Source organism: Oncorhynchus kisutch, linkage group LG1 (genome assembly GCF_002021735.2).
Source record: "Oncorhynchus kisutch isolate 150728-3 linkage group LG1, Okis_V2, whole genome shotgun sequence".
Classification (NCBI taxonomy): Eukaryota; Metazoa; Chordata; class Actinopteri; order Salmoniformes; family Salmonidae; genus Oncorhynchus; species Oncorhynchus kisutch.
The window spans coordinates 17,005,093-17,029,752 of NC_034174.2; the positions used below are offsets into that span (position 1 = coordinate 17,005,093).

The following is a 24,660-nucleotide window of genomic DNA, read 5'->3' on the forward strand; positions in this document are numbered from 1 at the left end:
GCATCAGCATTTGTGGATTCGAGTACAAGCTCAAAATGGCCAGAAACAAATAACTATCTTCTGAAACTCATCAGTCTATTCTTGTTCTGAGAAATGAAGGCTATTCCATGAGAGACATTGCCACGAAACTGAATATCTTGTACAAAGCTGTGTACTACTCCCTTCACAGAACTGTGCAAACTGGCTCTAACAAGAATAGAAAGAGGAGTGGGAGGCCCCAGTGCACAACTGAGCAAGAGGACAAGTACATTCGAGTGTCTAGTTTGAGAAACAGACACCTCACAAGTCCTCAACTGGCAGCTTCATGAAATAGTACCCGCAAAACACCAGTCTCAATGTCAACAGTGAAGAGGTGACTCCGGGATGCTGGCCTTCTAAGGCAGAGTTCCTCTGTCCAGTGTCTGTGTTCTTTCGCCCATCTTAATCTTTTATTTTTATTGGCCAGTCTGAGATATGGATTTGTCTTTGCAACTCTGCCTAGAAGGCCAGCATCCCGGAGTCGCCTCTTCACTGTTGAAGTTGAGACGACTGTTTTGTGGGTACTATTTAATGAAACAATTTAAATTAGCCTTTTAAAATGATAAACTTGGATTGGTTAACACTCCATTGGAACACAGGAGTGATAGTTGCTAATAATGGGCCTATGTATAGATATTCCATTTAAAAAATGTGCCATTTCCAGCTACAATAGTAATTTACAACATTAACAATATCTACACTGTATTTATGATCAATTTGATGTTATTTTAATGGGGAAAAAAGAAAAGAAAAAAAGACATTTCTAAGTGACCGGAAACTTTTGAACAGTAGTGTACATGTAGGTAGGGGCAAAAGTGACTAGAAAATCAGGATAGATCATAAACAGAGTATTGGCAGCGTTTGTGAAGAGTGTGTGTGTGTGTGTGTGTGTGTGTGTGTGTGTGTGTGTGTGTGTGTGTGTGTGTGTTGGAATGCCAGTGTTGTACGTGTGAGTGTGTGGGTAGAGTCCAGTGAGTGTGCATAAAGCCGGTGCAAGAGAGTCAGTCCAAATAAAAAGGGGTCAATGCAAATAGTCTGGGTAGCCATTTGCTTAACTGTTCAGCAGTCTTATGGCTTGGGAGTAAAAGCTGTTCAAGTGCCTTTTGGTCCTAGACATGGCGCTCCGGTACCGCTCGCTGTGCGGTAGCAGAGACAAAGTTCTAGGACTTGTGGGGTTGGAGTCTTTGACCATTGTTATGGCCTTCCTCTGACACCGCCTGGTATAGAGGTCTTGGATGGCAGGGAGCTCGGCCCCAGTGATGTACTGGGCTGTACGCACTACCCTCTGTATCGCCTTACGATGCCAAGAAGTTGCCATACCAAACAGTGATGTAGCCCGTCAAGAAGCTCTCAATGGTGCAGCTGTTGAACCTTTTGAGGGCCCATGCCAATCACTACATTCTCTCAGGCCTTTGATTGAACTGTGCCCCTGTTCTCACCTGGGTTTGTGTGTGCTATAGGAAAGAGGAGTCCAGTCTCTGCCAAGAGATGTGGACTTGTAGGAAGTGCACTTGTCCTGTCGCTGGTTGAAGCCTAGCTCCAGCTGTTCCCCCTCAATCACTTCATTGCTGGCAGTGGTGGGGTGATTCTGCAGTCTCTCAGGCTTTTGTCTGATGTTTGCCTTACTGGTGTTGTCTTCTACTGAGGCTTACTATGGCCTGTGCCAAAAGGTCTGGACCTTAATGGCACAGGGGGACGTTTGCTTGCCCTGTAGGTACAGTATCTAGACAAAGATAGCTCAATCACTGCATAGGTTATTATTATATCTGCCAAAATTGTTTAAGTGTGATAACTGACACACAATGTATAGGCTAGCAACAACATTTATTTCTAAGGAAAAGTCTTCTGACAATTCAACTTCCACGACGATAGGTGGCGACATAGTTCTGAGTTGTTTAAATTGCAATGGAATAGATAATAGAAGACGTCACGCCAGACATCATCAGGAAGTCGACCACTACTTCTCAGTCATCAGTGACTTTCTCTCGGTGTCTTTAAAAGTAAGTAATGTTTCTATTAATAAGATTCATTGAAATATTAAGCTAATTCACTGACAACTGCAACACGAGCCGAGTGATCTTAAGTGCGTTCCCCATGCCAATGAACATCCTAGTAACAACGAATGTGAACCGCATTCCAGTGCACAATTTGCATGGCTAACGTTAGCAGCTGTAAAGTGTAGTTTGAAGTTGTAGCTAGTAGACAAAAGTGAGTCAAAAGTTTAAGGGTCACAATTATCCTATTCCTACCAGAACGTTTAAAAGTAACTCTGAAAACAATGTCTCCGCTCCTCCCACACCTTACTCCGACATTTGTCCCACAAATTACACACTATGCGTAAGTTTTACATACTTTTTCAATGTCATTTTTGTTTTGTAGATGTATGTCTCCCTGGCTTGACCAGGCATTGCAGAACCCTGGACCCTCACTGGAGATGGGAAGCTGTCTGACGAGTTTTCCCTTCCATGTAGAGGAAGTCAAAAGGTAGACTTTTGGCAACTTTTGCTGAGCAATAGTACTTACTAGAGTCCGGCTACGCTGTGATCTTCCGGCACAGACACCGCTCCTTATATCCCTTCACTCTGGGATTAATCTGCTGGACAATAGAAGAGTGTGAAGAGTGTGTGTGTGTTGGAATGTCAGTCCTGATGCGTTACCAGGCGGTAAATGAGGCACGGCTTCTTCTGCCTGTGGAGTTCAGCACCCTGTCGGAGTACCTGCACCACCTCAAAGCTGCAGCACAGGCACTCAGACCCATAGGTAGGTACTGACACTCAACTAGAAGTAGTAGCAGGGCTTATCGGGGTGTACAGTACATGCATGTGCCGGTATATTAAACATGCACTCGGTGTTCACTCCCCTCTCAGGGTCCAAGGCCATGTTTTATTTGGCTGCAGCAGTGTCAGATTTTTACATTCCAACATCAAAAATGCCCGAGCACAAAATCCAGTCCTCCAATGGACCACTTCAGGTGAGTAAAGAAAGCCATCAAATACAAAAGCACATGCTCATTATCATTGTAAGCCAAGCCTCTTCTGTCCTATAGATCAGTATGAAGATGGTCCCCAAGATGTCGCATTTGGGATTTCCTTCAAGCTGGAGATGGACCCGTCCATCCTGCTGGACAGAGCTCGGCGGGCACTGGACAACAGGCTGTGGTGGCCAGCGTACTGGACACCAGACGAGGTTATGTAGTGGTGGTGACCCCTTACACTCAGGCCAAGCTAGTACTTACGGATGAGGAAGCAAGCAAAGATGTGGAGATCAAGGACAGTATTGTCAGTAACCTGACCAGAGCTCACGGCCAAATCATAACCCAACAAGACTGAGACCCCAGAGGTGTTTTCATTAGTTGCAATGGAAACTTCACTCCAAACAGAAAACGTTATGCAACAAAAACAAGTTACAACTGGACAAATTCATGGACGTCCCTCCCCGTTTGATATGTTTTCTTCCTAGAGTAAGAAAGCTTCTCACAGAATTTGACTAATGAATACACTCCAGTTAACTGTGCTGCTTACTGTGAAGGCTGGCTTTGGTGGTCCGATGAAACACACTAACGTGTCGTACAAGTCCCTGGGGCAGGGCACTAGCTCTACTTTCTTCTGAAATCTTAATTCATGCTTGTCTAGTTTGGATCTTTATTTTATCTTGCAGGGCATTCACCGTCCTAGATCAGACATTCATGTGCATGCATATGTAGGTTTCAGTACACACTCTGCCTTTAAAAATCTAATATTTACATAATCACAGAAAAACAATCCTTGATCACCTTAACTTTAAGTATCATACCATCTTATGTCACAAGGCAGATTACAACATATTGGTTGTGGAATGATAATGCCAACCAATGAATTGACTTAACCTCATAGCAGTTTGTCAGAGTAATATCACAGACAGAGTACATCAGTAAAGTAACAGACTCGGAACATTAAACCTTAACTGTATTTTGGTATTTTATGTGCTGGTCAAATCACAAATCTACTCCACAGAGGGAACAGTCTTCCTTGAAGGCATGACACCCCATACAGCTAGCTATCAGTGATTGTGTAATTTACTTGGTTATGAGTTTGATATGAAGTCCAGCACGAATACCAGACAGCTCTCCACTGTATCTTGTCTCCTCACAACAGACTTCACGAACCTGGAATACATTCAAGATTTTAATGTAGGTTTTTTTTTTAAATACACTTGGAATTCAATTTGATCCATAATTGACACTAGTTAAATTATACAAGTTGTCAATTTTGCTATCAAATACTGTATATCATATCAGCATACACACTACAAAGCAGGATCAAGGAGTTAGCCAGATAACTTGCCTCAATATTCTGAACTAATAAATAACTAAGCTTGAATTGGGCTATGGTCTAATTAACTCAACCTTAGTTTATTTTTCTAAATGATTCAGAAAATCAACAGTTATTTCTGGTTGTTAATCAAAGTAAGCTGGCTAACTCATTGGTTCTGCTTTGGAGTATACCCCTCAGAGGTCCTGAAAGATGTGCCTGCAGGAGGTGTAAGTAATGCCTGCAAAACACTTCTCATACATTGGATTTGTATACATTTTATACACTGCAACTTCAAGTTTCAAATGTAGTCTACAAACTGGTCCCTTTATGCGGTCTTGGCTCGTCTGAAATTCTCTGTTTGACTCTGGGATTGCGGTCAGTCTTCCTCTTCGGTGTAAACCCTTGGTTCTTGGCCATTAGCGGAAAGGATCGAGCAGCATGTACAAATTAGACAAAAGGTTTAAACCGGGAAGGGAATACTCGAACATATAAAGTACTAGAATAATCTGATGACGGTCATGATTTGAAGTACTGGGTGAAAATGGTTTCTTAATATTGTGCTTTGTACAATGAGTATGGAAACAAGAGACATGGTAAAAAGTTAATATTGTACATGAAGGCTAAGCTGTACAATAAATAATTACTGCTGTATACTTGTGTGTGTAACTAATTTCTAAATGTTTAAAGGATAATACTCAAGAGGGTGAGACACTGTACCTGGTGGGTAATGCATCTCTTGGTATCTGGATCCAACTCCTCTTCATCTGCAACGAAGAAATAGACCTCCCATCAAGCCCTGCCCATCTCATTCCTACTCTGAACTTGTTTAAATGTACCTGGTAACACTCACCCTTCACCTCAGCCTGTAGGTCCTATTCAGTTTCAGCCTCTCCATTCCTCTGTAGAAGTGCAGGGCAGCCTCTTCATCCAAGTCAGTATGATGGTTCAGCCCCAGCCTCTTCAGACATCTGACAACATAGGGACCAATCCAGCTTAGATGTAGACTCAGCAAACTTACATTGCCACGAGCAGCACTTCAGATATTGCGATGAGTGTGATATCCCTCTCACACAGTATCTGTGCATGGGTCTGCGTGGTAGCAATAGGACCAAAACAGCTGAGAAGTTTAGCCGCACGCTTCAATGCTTACTTTGTGCATCTTCATCATATTGCTGAGTATACCTTTAAAGGGATACTTTGGGATTTTGGCAATGAGACCATTTATCTACTTCCCCAGAGTCAAATTAAATCATAGATAGAAATGCTATGTCTCAGTGTACAGTATGAAGGAAGTTAGCAGTGGCTCATGGAACCACCTAACAAGCATAAGCACAATGAAGTCCATGGGTATCTACTAGCACACTAACAGATACTCAGACTTCCAGTCATTGTGCTAACACCAGTTAGCAACTTCACTCAAACTGCACTCAGACACAAAAATGGTAAACATGAGTTCATCTGACTGAAGTAGATAAAGGGCCTCGTTGCCAAAATCCTGAAGTATGCCAACATCACCCAATGGATCACCATCATACTCATTTCTCACGTTGTTGGTGATCTGCTTGCTACTCCCTGGCTTCATAGCAGCCATCTCATTCTGGCCTGCAGAGAGCAACTGGCGCAGCTGTGGGGCAAGCCAAGCATCTACCTCACCCATGTCATTTATCAGCTGCAGGGACAGTCAGAGGACCCAATTATTATAGGACACAATCTGACTCATACTAACTATATGACAAGCACTGTATATGTTGACTACATTCCATGTATATACACTCAACTGCCAGTTTATTAGGTACACCACCCTGTTCCCAAAAATGATTCGCTCCTCCAGACAGTTGAAAGACTGCTGGCCGTGGATTGCTATACAAAGCAGGCAGACAGGCATCGAAGCATTCAGTTACTGTTCGAATGAACATTAAAATGGGCAAAACCAGTGACAGAAGCAACTTTGAGCGTGGTATGATCGTCTGTATCTCAGAAACGGCCAGCCTTCGGGGGATTTTCACACACAACAGTGTCTAGGGTTTACAGAGAATGGTGCAGCAAACACAAAAACATCCGGCCAGTGGCAGTCGTGTGTGCGAAAACAGCTCGCTGATGAGAGGTCGAAGGAGAATGGCAAGAATCTTACAGGCTGGTGGCGGTAGTGTGGGAAATATTTTCCTGGCACACGTTAGGTCCCTTGATACCAATTGAACATGTTTCCATGCCCCTGAGAATTCAGGCTGTTCTGGAGGCACCGCTTGGTCCGACCCAGTACTAGATGGGTGTATCTAATAAACTGGCCACAGAGTATTTATATTTCAGTCTTTGGCATTGCTTGTTCTGATATAATACGAATCTGGATTTTGTGTATAGTTTTTTTTATTGCTAGGTATTCCTGTACTGTTGGAGCTAGAAACACTGCACCTGCAAATCTGTGTATGCGACCAAGAAACATTGATATAGGCCTGAACATTTTATCAATCATAAGCAAAATGACAATGCATCTACTCACATTCCTGTAAATAAGCAGTCTTTCAATCACTGGGTGGTTGTGTGCGGGAATATGCTTTGCTTTCAGGATGAGGTAGAAACTGATGTTTGTGCAGTAACTCAGGAGAGAAACAACAATAAGTGAGTCCATTCTCAATGGCATTGTTTATGCAATTTATGTTACAAATCAAATATATACTTAATTTAGATAAAGCTGCTGTTTGGTCTTAAGGTAGTTGGCACCCTTTCCCGGTGGGATGCGTCCATCTTTGACCATTTCCAAAAGGGCCTGTAGCTCGTCATTCAGCTCTGCCAAGTGCACAAAACACCATCGGGAAACAGTACGACATTACCACTCAACACCATTAGTAACTGTAACACCAACATACTGTAACTCTTGTTACAGGTTCAACAACATTGTGGTTTACACTGTCCGTTTCTTTTTCTGCCGAACATACAGTAGTAGTGATGTTGTGTTTATCATACCTTGGACTTCAAGTCCTGAATGAGCTCCGATAGCTCTGGTGATTCCTTCCTCAGCAGCTAATTCTCTCCTGGGACATCTGCTTCAGGTCCTTAACAATCCTCTCCCTCTCCACACCATTCTCTACAGCAAACTCTTAGACAGACAGACAGAGATAGACAGACACTGAGGACAACAGTGAAATGCTGTTTCTTGCTTTGATAGAGCTAGAGGCTCAAGTATGTACAATTGAAGTCGGAGGTTTACATACACTTAGGTTGGAGTCATTAAACCTCGTTTTTCAACCACTCCACAAATTTCTTGTTAACAAACTATAGGTTAGGCAAGTCGGTTAGGACATCTACTTTGTGCATGACCCAAGTAATTTTTCCAACAATTGTTTACAGACAGATTATTTCACTGTATCAAAATTCAATTGGGTCAGAAGTTTACATACACTAAGTTGACTGTACCTTTAAATGGCTTGGAAAATTCCAGAAAATGTAATGGCTTTACAAGCTTCTGATAAATTATGTCAATTAGCCAGAGTCAATTGGAGGTACACCTGTGGATGTATTTCAAGGCCTACCTTCAAACTCAGTGCCTATTTGCTTGACATCATGGGAACATCAAAAGAAATCAGCCAAGACCTCAGAAAAATAAGTCTAGTTCATCCTTGGGAGCAATTTCCAAACACCTGAAGGTACCACGTTCATCTGTACAAACAAAAGTACGCAAGTATAAACACGGGACCACGCAGCCATCATACCGCTCAGGAAGGAGACGAATTCTCTGGTGCGAAAAATTTGAATCAATCCCAGAACAACAGCAAAGAACCCTGTGAAGATGCTGGAGGAAACAGGTACAAAAGTAGTTATATCCATAGTAAAAATTTGTCCTATATCGACATAACCTGAAAGGCTGCTCAGGAAGGAAGAGGACTGCTCCAAAACCGCCATTTAAACAAGCCAGACTACGGTTTGCAACTGCACATGGGGACAAAGATCGTACTTTTTGGAGAAATGTCCTCTGGTCTGATGAGACAAAAATAAAACTGTTTTGCCATAATGACCATCGTTATGTTTAGAGGAAAAAGGGGGAGGCTTGCAAGCCGAAGAACACCATCCCAACCTTGAGGCAAGGGGGTGGCAGCATCATGTTGTGGGGGTGCTTTGCAGCAGGAGGACTGGTGCACTTCACAAAATAGACGGCATCATGATGAAGAAAAATTATGTGGATATAATGAAGCAACATCTCAAGACATCAGTTAAAGTTAAAGCTTGGTCGCAAATGGGTCTTCCAAATGGACAATGACCCCAAGCATACTTCCAAAGTTGTGGCAAAATGGCTCAAGGACAACAAAGTCAAGGTAACTGGAGTGGCAATCACAAAGCCCTGACCTGACTCAGTTACACCAGCTCTGTCAGACGGAATGGGCCAAAATACACCCAAATTATTATGGGAAGCTTGTGGAAGGCAACCCGACATGTTTTACCCAAGTTAAACAATTTAAAGGCAATAATACCAAATACTAATTGAGTGTATGTAAACTTCTGACCCACTGGGAATGTGATGAAAGAAATAAAAGCTCAAATAAAATCACTCCACTATTATTTCTGACATTTCACTTTCTTAAAATAAAGTGGTGATCTTAACTGACCTAAAACAGAGAATTTTTACTAGGATTAAATATCAGGAATTGTGAAAAACTGAGTTTAAATGTATCGGTTAAGGTGTATGTAAACTTCAGACTTCAACTGTATACTTAATTGCTGATAATGTATACCTGAAGAAGGTTTAGATCATAGTCCTCCTCACTAAGATAGACAGCCAATTGTCTCTGAATATTCTTAGCTTCTTCATCCTCTGCCTCCACTTCTTGCTGAGATTTTCCCTCTGCAACAACAAAGTAGTTTAGTGGTTTCAAGGAAACAGCCTTCGTCTATGACCTCTATACCAGACTATAACCTCTATTCTCCAGACAGGTTCAAAATTCAACTCACTGGGAATCATAGTAGAATACAGGTAATGGTCTCAATAGTATGAATTGACTAAATGGAAAATACTCACTTCCCACATAATCAGAAAACATCTTCTTCCTGTTTCCCCATGCCATGTCATTGGAGAGAAGACACCACATTTAAGATGTCAAGCAATGGACATTAGACCAGTGGAAATCTGTCATTTGGTCTGATTTTTGGTTCCAAACACTGTGTCTTTGTGAGACGCAGAGTAGGTGAATGGATGATGTGGTTCCCACCTTGAAGCATTGAGAGGTGTGATTGTGTGGGGCTGCTTTGCTGGTGACAATGTTTGTGGTTTATTTAGATTTGAAGGCACACTTAACCAGCATGGCTACCACAGCATTCTGCAGCGATACGCCATCCCATCCGGTTTGCGCTTAGTGGGACTATCATTTGTTTTTCAACAGGACAATGACCCAACACACCTCCAGGCTGTGTAAGAAGGAGAGTGATGGAGTGCTGCATCAGATGACATGGCCTCCACAATCACCCGACCTCAACCCAATTGAGATGGTTTGGGATGAGTTGGACCGCAGAGTGAAGGAAAAGCAGCCAACAAGTTCTCAGCATATGTGGTTACTCATTCAAGACTGTTGAAAAAGCATTCCTGGTGAAGCTGGTTGAGAGAATGACAAGAGTGTGCAAAGCTGTCATCAAGGCAAAAGGGTGGCTACTTTAAATAATCTAAAATATATTTTGATTTGTTTAACATGCCTTGTGTTATTTCATAAATGTTGATGTCATCACTATATCAATTATGATTGATGGAACACGTCAAATTGGCTAGCTAGCTAATAACAGATCACATCAATGGCTAGTTAACAATCAATCTTTCAGGGGATGAACTAGATGGCTATGTATTTGATTTACTTGCCATCTAGTGGTGATAACAGTAGTCCAACTGACAACTTTACCATGACGAAGACTTGAGATTAAAGCTTAATCTCTGATGAAGCATGCTTAATTTAATGACAGGTGACAAATATATAGGCTACCCTCACGTACAGTGGGGCAAAAAAGCCACCCTTTGTGCAAGTTCTCCCACTTAAAAAGATGAGGCCTGTAATTTTCATCATAGGTTCACTTCAACTATGACAGACATTGAGAAAAAAATCCTGAAAATCACATTGTAGGATTTTTAATGAATTTATTTGCAAATGATGGTGGAAAATAAGTATTTAAACTTGTGTTATTGACTATCTCAATACCTCATTATATACCCTTTGTTGGCAATGACAGAGGTCAAACATTTTCTGTAAGTCTTCAAGGTTTTCATCTTTTTAAGTGGGAAAACTTGCACAATTGGTGGCTGACTAAATACTTTTTTGACCCACTGTATATGAAAATAAATGATCAATTGATGTTTACTGATCCTGAAAAGTATGCAATTACTTGTTGTATAACTATGATGATAGCGCTAAATGGGGAATAATCAGAAATGTGTAGTTCTAACTATGCTCTTCAAGATGTGGTCACTGTCCATCTGAACACCACATGCCATGAGTTTCTATAGTGGCAAAGAGAAACAACAATAAGACTCACTGAGTAGGGCTCAAAGATTTCAGCAAAGAAGTTTAACTATGCAAATAGACTCACCGAGATTTTGGCATCATGGGACTCAAACTTGTCCTTCATATACTGTGAGGACCTTTTTTGAAAAGATTGTAAATTGAGAGGAGATTGAATGGAAACTTGAAATTGGTCTAAAGCAGTGGTCACCAACCTTTTTTGAGTCAAGATCCCTTTTGCAGTCAAAAAGCAAGCTGAGATCTGCTGGTCAGATAAAAAAAAATAGATTAAATGAATAAAACATTGTAGAAATAAGGTTTGTGCAGTAGGCCTAATAGCCTACATTTCCACAGCATATTGGCTATATGCCTATAACGCCAATATTGTTCTCAGACCATATTAGATTTCAAAACTCGAGCTTTGACTCCAGCAAAATAGATCAGTTGGTGGAGCACTTGCAAGGCACAGCTGAGCATAAATTGAAATAAGTTGCTTTTTTATTTTACTGGACTGATGCATCTGATGGTCATGGTGTTTTCAAGACAACTGGGAATCCCAGTTAAATAAATGCTGCCAAATCATGATGTCAGTAATTTTTTAAGTCTGAAAGTCTGAGCTCTAGAAAGAGGCCAGAGTTTCCACCTTCGAATTCCGTGTTGGATAACCATTTAAAACAATTTCTCGGTTGGATCTGGTTTTCTTCCCCAGAGTTCCCAGTTGTCTTCCCCAGAGTTCCCAGTTGTCTTGAACGCACTGAAGTCTAAAGTCTGAACGGAGAGAGCAGTAGAGGGTCCATCTCTCACTGTCCCTGCTCTATCATTCCTTTCATCCAGTGACACTGATACCAAAACTTGAGTTGCACTGCACAAATGCATGTTGTTCTTATGACCTAAGATAAGATAGTGAAATATTCCTCAATATTACATTTAGACATTCATTTTATTCATTTAGCAGACATTTATATATTAATCGACTTACAGTAGTGAGTTCATACAGTTTCTCATATTGGTCCCCTGTGGAAATCGAACCCTGGCGTTGCAAGCGCAATACTCTACCAACTGAGCCACACAGGATGAGATTCTAATAATAATAAAAACGAAGGACTATCTAATAGGGCATTTTGTGTTTTGTAAGTGTTCAATAAAAACAGTTAACAGTGTAGAATAAAAACGTAAGAAATTAACTCACTCGTAAAAACAGCAGCTCTTGGCTGTATTCTTTGACAGTCTCTCTGGTCATGGTTTTAAAAGTTGTGAAATCTCCCCTGGTCTAGTATCAAACTTTTCTGTGGCGGAGGTATTGGAAACTGTAGGAACGGTGACTTGAGCTATCCGATTGGCTAGCACAGTAGGCGAACTCGATTTAGCCACAGATCTCTCCGTCCGTCTGCAGGCAGAATTAGTCTTCTCAGACAAATTAAATGGTTTAAAATGGGAACACTTTGCCATACCCGGTGTGCAGGGCTTCTGAATCAAGTGCAGAATCCAACAGCGCAACACGAATAGCATACAAATACGAGCGCAAAAGCCTTTGGCTTTTCTAAAGAAATGTTTGGTGATCGACTAGGAAAGCCTTGAAGATCGACCAGTTGATTGCGACGGACCGGTTGGTGACCACTGGTCTAAAGCAACAATGACAACTATCGGTCAAGTAAAGGACGCACTCCACTCCATCTAATCATTGTTGACAATCAACTTTGTGCAGATGTTGATGGCTATGATATGAAAGTAATCATAATTCTGTTCACACAGGCATCTCCATTACATCTACAGATAACATATTGTATCTTATCTAGGACAGACATGTCTTCGTACGCTTCAGGGTCATCTTTGTCATACTGTTCCTTCACATTTGGAGCGCGTTTGCTTCTGAGCGGAGCAAGAGCAAAAATTGTCACATTTTAGCCAGGTCAAACAATGCAATCCTTCCATCCGAGTTTAATCCACTCCGAATCAAATCACATTTTATTCTAATCAAATTGTATTGGTCGCACACACATAGAGCAGACGTTATTACGGGTGTAGCGAAATGCTTATATCCACATTAATACAAATAAAATTGTATTGGTCACATACACATGATTAGCAGATGTTAATGCGAGTGTAGCGAACAAAATATAGATCAGTTGGCGAAGCACTTGCAAGGCACAACTGAGAATAAATTGATCTAAACTAGAGCTACAATCCTGCCATTTCCTGTGGCAATTCAAAGGTAAAACGTTTAGCTACTATATCGACCTTGAACTAAAGTTAACTGTTCATACAATTAAATCTAGCTAACCTACCTTAGTGCTCGAACCATGTTAAGTAGAACCTTTTAAATTGGTTTGAAATGTGCCGTTCCAAACGTGAATACACGCATAATATATCGATACACCTGGACCGGAAGTAAGGACCTGAAGTAAGGACAGGCATATTCTCGATACCATTTGATAGGAAACACTTTGAAGTTCGTGGAAATGTGAAATTAATGTAGGAGAATATAACACATTAGATCAGTTAAAATATAATACAAACCAAAAAAATGTGTTTTCCATTTAATGTTTTTGTTCCAACATCTTTGAAATGCAAAAAAAAAGAGAAAGGCCATATATTGAGTTATATTTTGTCCACAAGATGGCAGCAATGTGTCTGCACAGCTTCAGACTGACACGGGGAATAATTACATCACAATATTTTGTAACAAGTTTTTTTTTAAGATTTTTTTTATTTAACCTTTATTTAGCTAGGCAAGTCAGATAAGAACAAATTGTTATTTACAATGATGGCCTGCCCCGGCCAAACCCAGACGACGCTGGGAAAATTGTGCGCTGCCCTATGGGAGTCTGCCAGGAGTTTGCCCAAATGTGCCGAATTGGTTAATTTATACAATTTCAAGTACATGACTATTGAGAACATACAAAAATGCTATAGTAATGCATTTTTTTTTTTAAATAAGAGCTTGTCAAGAAATGTCTTCTGTCGTGGGCACCTGGATGCCGCAACTATGTTTTTCACCAACTCACTGACTGTAATGTACTTTTTATATATGTACGTCCCAATGACCAATACAGAGGACAATTTTGCACTTACAATAAAATATAAATAACAATATATTACATTTAAAAAATGATTATGTTACCTAACACCAAATACAATTAGAAAATAATGAATCTCTACGTGTGTATTGTTTTTAAATATACGCCTTTCTGGAATACTTTTCAAATCAAGAAATGCATTGAACAAAAAAAATCATGTTCTAAGTGCATTTTGCATGATGAAAATACATTTCCACAATATTACTTTTTGTATGGGTGGGGGATTTATATACGCTATTAAAATATATAATCATATATTTTAAAATGTCTGTCACATTTATGGGTTTTAAATATATGATCATACCAGTTAATAGTTTGGACACAGCTACTCATTCAAGGGTTTTTATTTATTTTTAATATTTTCTACATTATAGAATAATGGTGAAGACATCAACACTATGAAATAACACATATGGAATCATGTAGTAACCAAAAGTGTCAAACAAATCAAAATATATTTGAGATTCTTCAAAGTATCCACCCTTTGCCTTGATGACAGCTTTGCACACTCTTGGCATTCTCTCAACCAGCTTCATGAGGTAGTCACATGTAATGCATTTCAATTAACAAGTGTGCCTTGTTAAAAGCTCATTTGTAAAATTTATTTCCGTCTTAATGCTTTGATCAGTTGTGTTGTGACAAAGTAGTGGTGGTATACAGAAGATAGCCCTATTTGGTAAAAGACCAAGTCCATATTATGGCAAGAACAGCTCAAATAAGCAAAGAGAAATGACAGACCATAAGAAATACCTTATTTACATAAGCATTTAGACCCTTCGCTATGAGACTCAAAATTGAGCTCAGGTGCATCCTGTTTCCATTGATCATCCTTGAGATGTTTTTAGTAAATACTTTCTTAACAGTTTTCTAAACTGCATTGTTGGTTAAGAGCTTGTAACCATTTCAGTGTAAGGTCTACCTGTTGTATTCGTCGAGTGTGACAAATACAATTTGAAGTCTGAATTCTTATGTTATATTTGTTATATTATATATTATAAATAACATTATAAATGTTATATTTCCATTTTATTTATTTATTTTTTATAAATTAATAAACATTTTGGGGTATTGTGTCTAAATTGATGAGAAAAAAAACGTTAATATTTTTTTTTTAAAGGCTGTAACGTAACAAGATGTGGAAAAAGTCAAGGGGTCCGAATACTTTCCGAATGCACTGTATAATCACTAAATAGATTTAGCCACTAAAAACTATGAAAATAGTCAGCATATGGAAATAATGACAGCTATGATAGAAGAGAGACACAACTCATGCTTCATACCCTCAAGCATGCCTGGTTACCTCCAACTAGTTACAGATGATCTTATTTTCCCCTTCTTGTACAACCTGTCTCATCGAGATAATCTACACCGTTTGCCCTGAAGTGCACAGCTGACAACTTTCAAATCCCCATGTCAACTTGTGTTCCAACTTGTAGATTCTGTGTGGCTATATTATTTCACAATAAAGGCTTTTTGGGCGTCTCCCTAAGAGAGTGTATGTAATATTTCCATCCCTACTGTATCTATTATGTGGTGATGAAAGAGAACCTTTTCATTCATAGCTGTCTTTTGAGACTGTCCTCCGACCGGTCCAACCAGACAACCAGGTCTGTAAGCCACAGGAACAGGACTGGAGTCAGACTCCCACCGACTGACTGGTGTACACTTCTTGTCCTAGTAAAGCCTTCCTGGGGGGCAGACCTCTGTCTCCCCTGAAACCTGCTTTTGACTCTCATCGAAGTTCCAACATCCATCCTAAAAATGATGTCATGAGATGTGGATTGTTACTGAGGGTAACTTTTATTTAGAGATTGATGCTATTTGACATGATCTATACAGTAAGATAATATAATGTGGTGGCCAACTATGACTGCCCCTTCACAGGAGTGTCTCTGAAATGTAAAGAACATATTTCTGGCACAGCCTACTGGGCTTATTATAGTGTGGCATACTGGAGCTCCACAATGGGCATGTGGTGAGGAGTATTACATATTAAGATAAACAATATTTCACAGGGGAATTGAACGCACGACAGCCACTCTCCAGTTAATTCCATGTCTTGCTGATCACGAGGAAGATTTTATGCAAACAAATACTTCATCACAGAAATGACCGAATTAACCCAAACTGCAGCAATATTGCATACAGTAAAGAATAGTCTATAAAATGAAGACTCGATTTAAAGTATTTCACAGATACAGTAATAGTACTGTTTGTACACAATACATATATACATTTAACACAGATAAAATAAAGACATTGTACATTGTGTCTCTGTTGTTCACTACACTTTAGACAAAGAGTGCTATCTAGAACCTAAAAGGGTTCTAGCTGGCCCCATAGTAGAACCCTTTGAATAACTATTTTTGGTTCCAGGTAGAACCCTTTTGGGTTCCATGTAGAACGTATTCCACAGAGGGTTCTAAGTGGAACCAAAAAGGGTTATCCTATGGAGACAGCTGAAGATTCCTTTTGGAACCCTGTTTCTAAGAGTGTACAGTCAAGTGATAATAGACTAACAATACCGAGTAATACTGAATAATGCTGCTCATGTATGTCTTAGTTCACTGCCTCTTGCGCAGGTGAACATACAGGACTCCACTGAAGAGCAAGAGCGGTACACAGGACCAGGCCAGAATGAAACAGTAGCCAAAGTGGCCAATGCTCAGGTCTCTGGTGTCGTCCAGGATCTTCTTGCGGTGGAATGTGAAGATCAGACAGGCGGCAAATGATGTGAAACCTGGTGGAGCAGAGCAGAAAGGGGACAGGGAGGGTAAATGCTCTTTAGAGAATAAACGTGTGTCAATAACAAAAATGAACAAAGAACTTCTCTAGGTTAAAGATAAAACCTCGCAAATAGTATACAGTAAGTACACACATGAAAGAACTGGGTGTCATAAACTGGTCAATTCTTGTCTAGTACAGTACCTGCAAAAACCTGACAGAGGCCTGTGAAATAGAAGAGCCCTCCTTTAGACATGGTGAAGAGCTGACCCAGGAAGACCAGGAAGGAGATAGAGGAAAAGACCACTGAGAGGACAGTCAGGGACTGGACCGCCTGCAGCCAGTCTGGAGAAACAAGAGAGGAACAATGAGACTCCATGTCATTGGGATCAACACACAGACACATTGAATAGGACTATACAGCCTATAGGGAGGAGGTCAGACACCTGAAACCTCTCAACGTGATCAAGACAAAGGAGATGATTATGGACTACAGGAAAAAGAGGACCGAACACACACCCATTCTCATCAAAGGGGCTGCAGTGGAGCAGGTTGAGAGCTTCAAGTTCCTTGGTGTCCACATCACCAACAAACTAACATGGTCCAAGCACACCAAGACAGTCGTGAAGAGGGCACGACAAAACCTATTCCCCCCCAGGAGACTGAAAAGATTTGGGAGGGATCCTCAGACCTCTGTACCAGGCGGTGTCAGAGGACGGCCCAAAAAATTGTCAAAGACTCCAGCCACCCTAGTCATAGACTGTTTTCTCTGCTACCGCACGACAAGCGGTACCAAAGCGCCAAGTCAAGGTCCAAGAGGCTTCTAAACAGCTTCTACCCCCAAGCCATAAGACTCCTGAACACCTTATCAAATGGCTACCCAGACTATTTGCATTGCCCCCCCCCCCGTCTTTTACACTGCTGCTACTCTCCGTTGTCACCATCTATGCATAGTCACTTTAATAACTCTACCTACATGTACATATTACCTCAACTAACCGCTGCCCGCGCACGTTGACCAGTACCACCCTGTATATAGTCTCACTATTGTTATTTTACTGCTTCTCTTTAATTACTTGTTACTTTTATTTCTTATTCTTATCCATATCTTTTTTAAACTGTATTGTTGGTTAGGGGCTCGTAAGTAAGCATGTGCATGTGACTAATAAAATTTGATTTGATTTATTGAAAACAAAACCACATGACCATATACAGTGGGGCAAAAAAGTATTTAGTCAGCCACCAATTGTGCAAGTTCTCCCACTTAAAAAGATGAGAGAGGCCTGTAATTTTACACTTCAACTATGACAGACAAAATGAGAAAAAAAATCCAGAAAATCACATTTTAGGATTTTTTATGAATTTATTTGCAAATTATGGTGGAAAATAAGTATTTGGTCAATAACAAAAGTTTATCTCAATACTTTGTTATATACCCTTTGTTGGCAATGACAGAGGTCAAACGTTTTCTGTAAGTCTTCACAAGGATTTCACACACTGTTGCTGGTATTTTGGCCCATTCCACCATGCAGATCTCCTCTAGCGCAGTGATGTTTTGGGGCTGTTGCTGGGCAACACAGACTTTCAACTCCCTCCAAAGATTTTCTATGGGGTTGAGATCTGGAGACTGGCTAGGCCACTCCAGGACCTTGAAATGCTTCTTACGAAGCCACACTCCTTAGTTGCCCGGGTGCTGTGTTTGGGATCATTGTCATGCTGAAAGACCCAGCCACGTTTCATCTTCAATGCCCTTGCTGATGGAAGGTTGAGGTTGAGGTTTTCACTCAAAATCTCATGATACATGGCCCCATTCATTCTTTCCTTTACACGGATCAGTCGTCCTGGTCCCTTTGCAGAAAAACAGCCCCAAAGCATGATGTTTCCACCCCCATGCTTCACAGTAGGTATGGTGTTCTTTGGATGCAACTCAGCATTCTTTGTCCTCCAAACACGACGAGTTGAGTTTTTACCAAAAAGTTATATTTTGGTTTCATCTGACCATATGACATTCTCCCAATCTTCTTCTGGATCATCCAAATGGTCTCTAGAAAACTTCAGACGGGCCTGGACATGTACTGGCTTAAGCAGGGGGACACGTCTGGCACTGCAGGATTTGAGTCCCTGGCGGTGTAGTGCGTTACTGATGGTAGGCTTTGTTACTTTGGTCCCAGCTCTGTGCAGGTCATTCACTAGGTCCCCCCGTGGTGTGGTTCTGGGATTTTTGCTCACCATTCTTGGGATCATTTTGACCCCACGGGGTGAGATCTTGTGTGGAGCCCCAGATCGAGGGAGATTATCAGTGATCTTGTATGTCTTCCATTTCCTAATAATTGCTCCCACAGTTGATTTCTTCAAACCAAGCTGCTTACCTATTGCAGATTCAGTCTTCCCAGCCTGGTGCAGGTCTGCAATTTTGTTTCTGGTGTCCTTTGACAGCTCTTTGGTCTTGGCCATAGTGGAGTTTGGAGTGTGACTGTTTGAGGTTGTCGACAGGTGTCTTTTATACTGATAACAAGTTCAAACAGGTACCATTAATACAGGTAACGAGTGGAGGACCTCTTAAAAAGAAGTTACAGGTCTGTGAGAGCCAGAAATCTTGCTTGTTTGTAGGTGACCAAATACTTATTTTCCACCATGATTTGCAAATAAATTCATTAAAAATCTTACAATGTGATTTTCTGGATTTTTTTTCTCAATGTGTCTGTCATAGTTGAAGTGTACCTATGATGAAAATTACAGGCCTCTCTCATCTTTTTAAGTGGGAGAACTTGCACAATTGGTGGCTGACTAAATACTTTTTTGCCCCACTGTATAGGCATAAACAGACAGAATAATCTAAGGTTCTAAAAAGAGAGATCCTCAATCTAAGTAGACTAGATACGTATCATAAAAAAAAAAACATTTTCCACTTGATTTACCATTTTCATTAGAGGCAGCACACAGCCAGTTTCCCGTTGCGTTGTCGTGAATGCAGTTAGACCAGAGGTCTGTGATTTCAGCATCGGACCAAATCCACCAGAACTAGAGAGAGACAGGTTACATTCAGCTGGCAGGTTCTGTGTGCATGGCAATCTGACCAAACCCACCAGAACTAGAGAGAGACAGGTTACATTCAGCTGGCAGGTTCTGTGTGCATGGCAATCTGACCAAACCCACCAGAACTAGAGAGAGACAGGTTACATTCTGACCAAACCATAAAACTGGGTCCCCACTGTGGGATTCCACCAGAGCTTTCGAAGTAATAAAATATCCATAAATCTAATTCCTTCATATTTTATAAGGTCAGCTGGGGTTTTCTTAAAGCACCATAGTGTTATCAGTATGTTGATATTCAACATGGTTGTCGTTTCTCTTCTCAGACTTTGATACGTCATTGTAAAGGCCGTCATTGTAAATAAGAATTTGTCCTTAACTGACTTGCATAGTTAAATAAAGGTTAAATAAAATTAAAATAAGTCAGGAAAGGGAGTGCCACAGAGACAGATTGGCTAACAGTGGAGAGTGTCTCACCTTCTCCATGGTGGCGATGAACAGCATGGCCAGAGTGAAAAGATGAAGCACAGTCACAGACATGAGCAGAAGAACCATGATGGCTGGGAGCTTCCACTGAGGCCACACTCAGGTGTCCTGGACACAGACAGACTTTTGAGACAGTGGAAACTTTCAACACCAGTATTGTGGGTTTGATATCCACTGTGGCCACCCACATGGAACATGTTTGCACACACGACTGTAAGTCACTTTGGCTAAAAGCATCTGCTAAATGGCATTTATTATTATGTTATATTCAGTTCCAGAATAGGGCAGACTGCACTGTTCTTCTCCTCTAAATCTAAGCAACTCCATTTTCCTTGTGTGAAACAACAAGAGTGAGATTTTAATCCATTAGAAGGATCATGAGTATTCTAAAAAGGTATGTGTCTCATCACATTCTTCATCTGGTTTGCATTAGGCTTTTTCACAGATGAGAAAACTGTACTGTTTGTGGTACCTGGTACTAAAAGGAGCAAACATGAGGACTGAGCATAGTATGAGGGAGAACTCTTGAGTGACAACAAAATATATTGACTCTAACAACACTCTAGATTGAGAATAACAAAACATGTATATTTCATTAGTTACTTTCACTGATTCTCAAATAATCTATTTTAATACACACATAATAATGTTTGTATACAGTATGGCATATTTGTCTTGAATTCCATACACACTGTTCATTCCAAACCATAACAAATATTTCAATCCTCTAGATAACATTGTAACCAAAGCTTACTCAAAAGTTCCAAGTACTTTTCACATCTTTGATATTGTAACTTACCTTAAATTTCAGTTCCTGGGGAACTATGACTGGTTCTGTAACCCTCAGTACCCCTCTCTCCTCTGCCGCCCCTGCTTTTCTCAGACGCCACTCCTCCCCTTTACTCTTCCTCTACTCCCACACTATCTCCAAAGCTGAGATAAAGACAGGGGTTGGAATGCAGAGTGGGATATAGGGGGAGTTCTCAACATCTATTTCCTCTACCCAGTCTACAGTCCGGACAACAGACAAAAAATGACTACTGACAACTCACTGGACTGGACCCACCCAAAGTCACAAACAGAGTCAACCACATGAAAAAGGACATGTTGTAAACATTACACTTGAAATCTGCATGATATATATACAGTACATCTTGGAATCATTAATACCTCATTTTAGACCAGATCCATAACCCTGCAGAAAATTGAAAGATTAGAAATATGGAATATACACTGAACAAAAATATAAACGCAACATGTAAAGTGTTGGTCCCTAGTTTCAAAAGCTGAAATGAAAAATCCCAGAAATGTTCCATATGCACATAAAGCATATTTCTCTAAAATGTTGAGCACCAATATGTTTACATCCCTGTTAGTGAGCATTTCTCCTTTGTCACTTGAAAAGTGTGGCATATCAAGAAGTTGAATAAACAGCATGATCATTACACAGGTGCACCCTGTGTTGGGGACAATAAAAGGTCACGCTAAACTGTGCAGTTTTGTCAGACAACACAATGCCACAGATGTTTCAAGTTTTAAGGGAGTGTGCAATTGGCATGCTGACTGCAGGAATGCCCACCAAAGTTGTTGCCAGAGAATTTAATGTTGAATCCAATGTTGTTTTAGAGAATTTGGCAGTATCTCCAACTGGCCTCACAACCGCAGACCATGTGTATGGCGTTGTGTGGTAGAGCGGTTTGCTGATGTCAACATTGTGAACAAAGTGCCCCATGGTGGTGATGGAGTTATGGTATGGGCAGGCATAAGCTAAGGACAACGAAAACAATTGCATTTTATCGATGGCCATTTTAATGCACAGAGATACCGTGACAAGATCCTAGCGCCAATTGTCCTGCCATTCATCTGCCGCCATCACCTCATGTTTCAGCATGATCATATACAGCCCTATGTCGTAAGGATCTGTACATAATTCCTGGAAGCTGAAAAAATCCCATGACCTGCATACTCACCAGACATGTCACCCATTAAGCATGTTTGGGATGCTCTGGATCAACGTGCATGACAGCGTGTTCCAGTTCCTGCCAATATCCAGCAACTTCACACAGCAATTGAAGAGGAGTGGGACAACATTCCACAGGCCACAATCGACAACCTGATCAATTCAATGCGAAGGAGATGTGTCGCGCTGCATGAGGCAGATGGTGGTCACACCAGATACGGACTGGTTTCCTGATCCACGCCCCAACTAATTTTTTGAAGGTATCTGTGACCAGCAGATGCATAACTGTATTCCCAATCATGTGAAATCCATAGATTATATTAGGTTAGGGCCTAATGATTGTATTTCAATTGATTGATTTCCTTATTGTCACGGGATACTAGGAGTGGTGGGTTGGAATCAGGCGCAGAGAGCAGGGTTCAGTATATCGTGATTTATTCTCCTCCAAAAAACGGTCACGCCAATATACAGGACGCATAGACCAGCCCAAACACAGGACCAAACAGTCCGGCGAATACACACATGGAAACCACAATCCAACAGAGTAACAAAAACAATCCCGCACAAAACAAGGGCGGGACAACCTACTACATATAGGGAAGCTAATTCAACTAAAATACACACAGGTGAAACTAATAAGACAAAACCAACAGACAAACGAAAAAGGGATCGGTAGCGGCTAGTAGGACGGTGACGACGACCGCCGAGCACCGCCGAACAGGCAGGGGAGCCAACTTCGGAGGAAGTCGTGACACTTATAGGAACTGTAACTCAGTCAAATCTTTGAAATTGTTGCATATTTTTGTTCGGAATATATGTGGATTGTCCATTTTGAGCTCAAAACCCACACTCCCTCTCAGAGACTGAGCATGGTCTTAACATTCACTTTCCATTCATTACATTGAAAAACTGTCAGATTAAAATAATATTTTGATGTCTAGTGAGTGAGAAAACTTAGACCACCCAAGAAACCTCAACAAGTAGGCTAAAAGTTAATAAAATAACACAAACCATAATATTTTAACAAAACAAAATGTGTTTTATTTTAATGTGAAGCCTAAGACAATATGACAAATAACAATAAAATAATCTTATAGTAAACCAAATGTATATTTTTCCATAAAGTGCACTTAAACTTTAACAGTGCTGCCTTGACAGAATTCAGTGTAATTCAATTCCATTAAACTGACAATTGATGTTTATATATAGTACCAGTCAAAAGTTTAGACACTGTCACGCCCTGATCTGTTTCACCTGGCCTTGTGCTTGTCTCCACCCCCTTCCAAGTGTCACCCATCTACCCCGTTATCCCCTGGGTACTTATACCTGTGTTTTCGGTCTGTCTGTGCCAGTTTGTCTTTGCTATAGTCTCTGTTTTCTAGTTTCCTGGTTTTGACCTTTCCTGCCTGACCTGACCCTGAGCCTGCCAGCCGTCCTTTACCTTTGCCTCTACTCTGGATTACCTGCCTGACCTGACCCTGACTGCCATTCTGTACCTTTGCCTCTACTCTGGATTACTGACCTCTGCCTGACCTGACCCTGAGCCTGCCAGCCGTCCTGTACCTTTGCCTCTACTCTGGATTACTGACCTCTGCCTGACCTGACCCTGAGCCTGCCTGCCGTTCTGTACCTTTGCCTCTACTCTGGATTACTGACCTCTGCCTGACCTGAGCCTGCCTGCTGTTCCGGTGCCTTACACCCTCTGGATTATTGACCCCTGCCTGACCTGAGCCTGCCTGCTGTTCCGGTGCCTTACACCCTCTGGATTATTGACCCCTGCCTGACCTGAGCCTGCCTGCTGTTCCGGTGCCTTACACCCTCTGGAATATTGACCCCTGCCTGACCCCTGCCTGCCTTGACCTGTCGTTTGCCTGCCCCTGTTTAAAGAATAAACTTTTGTTTCTTCAACACTGTCTGCACCTGGGTAATACATTAAAACGTGAGAGACACACCTACTCATTCAAGGGTTTTTCTTTATTTTTACTATTTTCTACATTGCAGATTAAAAGTGAAGGAATCAAAACTATGAAATAACACATATGGAATCATGTAGTAACCAAAAAAGTGTTAAACAACTCAATATAGAGAAAATTACATATTATTTTATATATGAGATTCTTTCAAGTAGCCACCCTTTGCCTTGATGACAGCTTTGCACACTCTTGGCATTCTCTCAACCAGCTTCACCTGGAATGCTTTTCCAACAGTCTTGAAGGAGTCCCCACATATGCTGAGCACTTGTTAGCTGCTCTCCCTTCACTCTGTGGTCCAACTCATCCCAAACCATCTCAATTGGGTTGAGCTCGGGTGATTGTGGAGGCCAGGTCATCTGATGCAGCACTCCATCACTCTCCTTCTTGGTCAAACAGCCTTTACACAGCCTGGAGGTGTGTTGGGTCATTGTCCTGTTTGAAAAACAAACCCTAACCCTAAGCCACTAAGCGCAAACCAGGTGGGATGGTGTATCGCTGCAGAATGCTGTGGTAATCATGCTGGTTAAGTGTGCCTTGAATTCTAAATAAATCACAGACAGTGTCACCAGAAAAGCACCCCCACACCCTCACACCTCCTCCTCCATGCTTCACTGTGGGAACCACACA

At 41.1% G+C, this 24,660-nt stretch overlaps 1 protein-coding gene, 1 long non-coding RNA gene and 1 pseudogene across 8 annotated transcripts; 1 reads left to right on the forward strand and 2 right to left on the reverse strand.

Moving 5' to 3' along the window:
• Positions 1–1,937: 1,937 nt before the first annotated feature.
• LOC109898382 (phosphopantothenate--cysteine ligase-like) lies at positions 1,938–4,961 on the forward strand (annotated as a pseudogene). The gene is made up of 4 exons (XR_002256349.2): positions 1,938–2,018; positions 2,398–2,778; positions 2,886–2,989; positions 3,065–4,961. The product of XR_002256349.2 is annotated as a phosphopantothenate--cysteine ligase-like (transcript).
• LOC109898391 (uncharacterized) lies at positions 3,856–13,204 on the reverse strand. 5 transcript variants are annotated; one of them, XR_004202720.1, is made up of 11 exons: positions 13,066–13,178; positions 10,996–11,042; positions 10,869–10,920; positions 9,319–9,888; positions 9,035–9,144; positions 7,272–7,404; positions 6,808–7,094; positions 5,857–5,979; positions 5,161–5,278; positions 5,028–5,074; positions 3,856–4,718 (listed from the first exon to the last, which is right to left on the reverse strand). It is a non-coding gene; the product is annotated as an uncharacterized LOC109898391 (long non-coding RNA). The 5 variants fall into 5 exon arrangements; XR_004202729.1 differs by lacking the exon at positions 5,857–5,979 and having other exon boundaries at positions 10,996–11,045; positions 13,066–13,204; XR_004202734.1 differs by having other exon boundaries at positions 5,161–7,094; positions 9,319–9,347; positions 9,509–9,888; positions 13,066–13,174.
• A 2,434-nt stretch (positions 13,205–15,638) lies between these two features.
• Positions 15,639–21,027, reverse strand: LOC109910272 (epithelial membrane protein 3). Of its 2 annotated transcripts, none has more exons than XM_020509448.2 (5): positions 20,900–21,027; positions 20,092–20,208; positions 19,500–19,602; positions 16,786–16,926; positions 15,639–16,597 (listed from the first exon to the last, which is right to left on the reverse strand). In XM_020509448.2, exons 2-5 carry the CDS (start codon positions 20,167–20,169, stop codon positions 16,422–16,424), a joined length of 498 nt encoding a protein of 165 aa, XP_020365037.1. In that variant the 5' UTR covers positions 20,170–20,208; positions 20,900–21,027; the 3' UTR covers positions 15,639–16,421. The 2 variants fall into 2 exon arrangements, with proteins under 2 accessions (XP_020365037.1, XP_020365114.1); XM_020509525.2 differs by having other exon boundaries at positions 20,092–20,223; positions 20,900–21,018.
• Between the last annotated feature and the right edge of the window lie 3,633 nt (positions 21,028–24,660).

What these genes read in the sequence shown, in the direction of transcription:
- LOC109910272 (XM_020509448.2), bottom strand. Translation starts at nt 20,169, where the DNA reads ATGGTTCTTCTGCTCATGTCTGTGACTGTGCTTCATCTTTTCACTCTG. An exon ending in TGCTGCCTCTAATGAAAATG is followed by an intron (nt 16,927 to 19,499) that starts GTAAATCAAGTG and finishes TTGTTTCTCCAG; the next exon opens with ACTGGCTGCAGGCGGTCCAG. An exon ending in CCTCTGTCAGGTTTTTGCAG is followed by an intron (nt 16,598 to 16,785) that starts GTACTGTACTAG and finishes CTGCTCCACCAG; the next exon opens with GTTTCACATCATTTGCCGCC.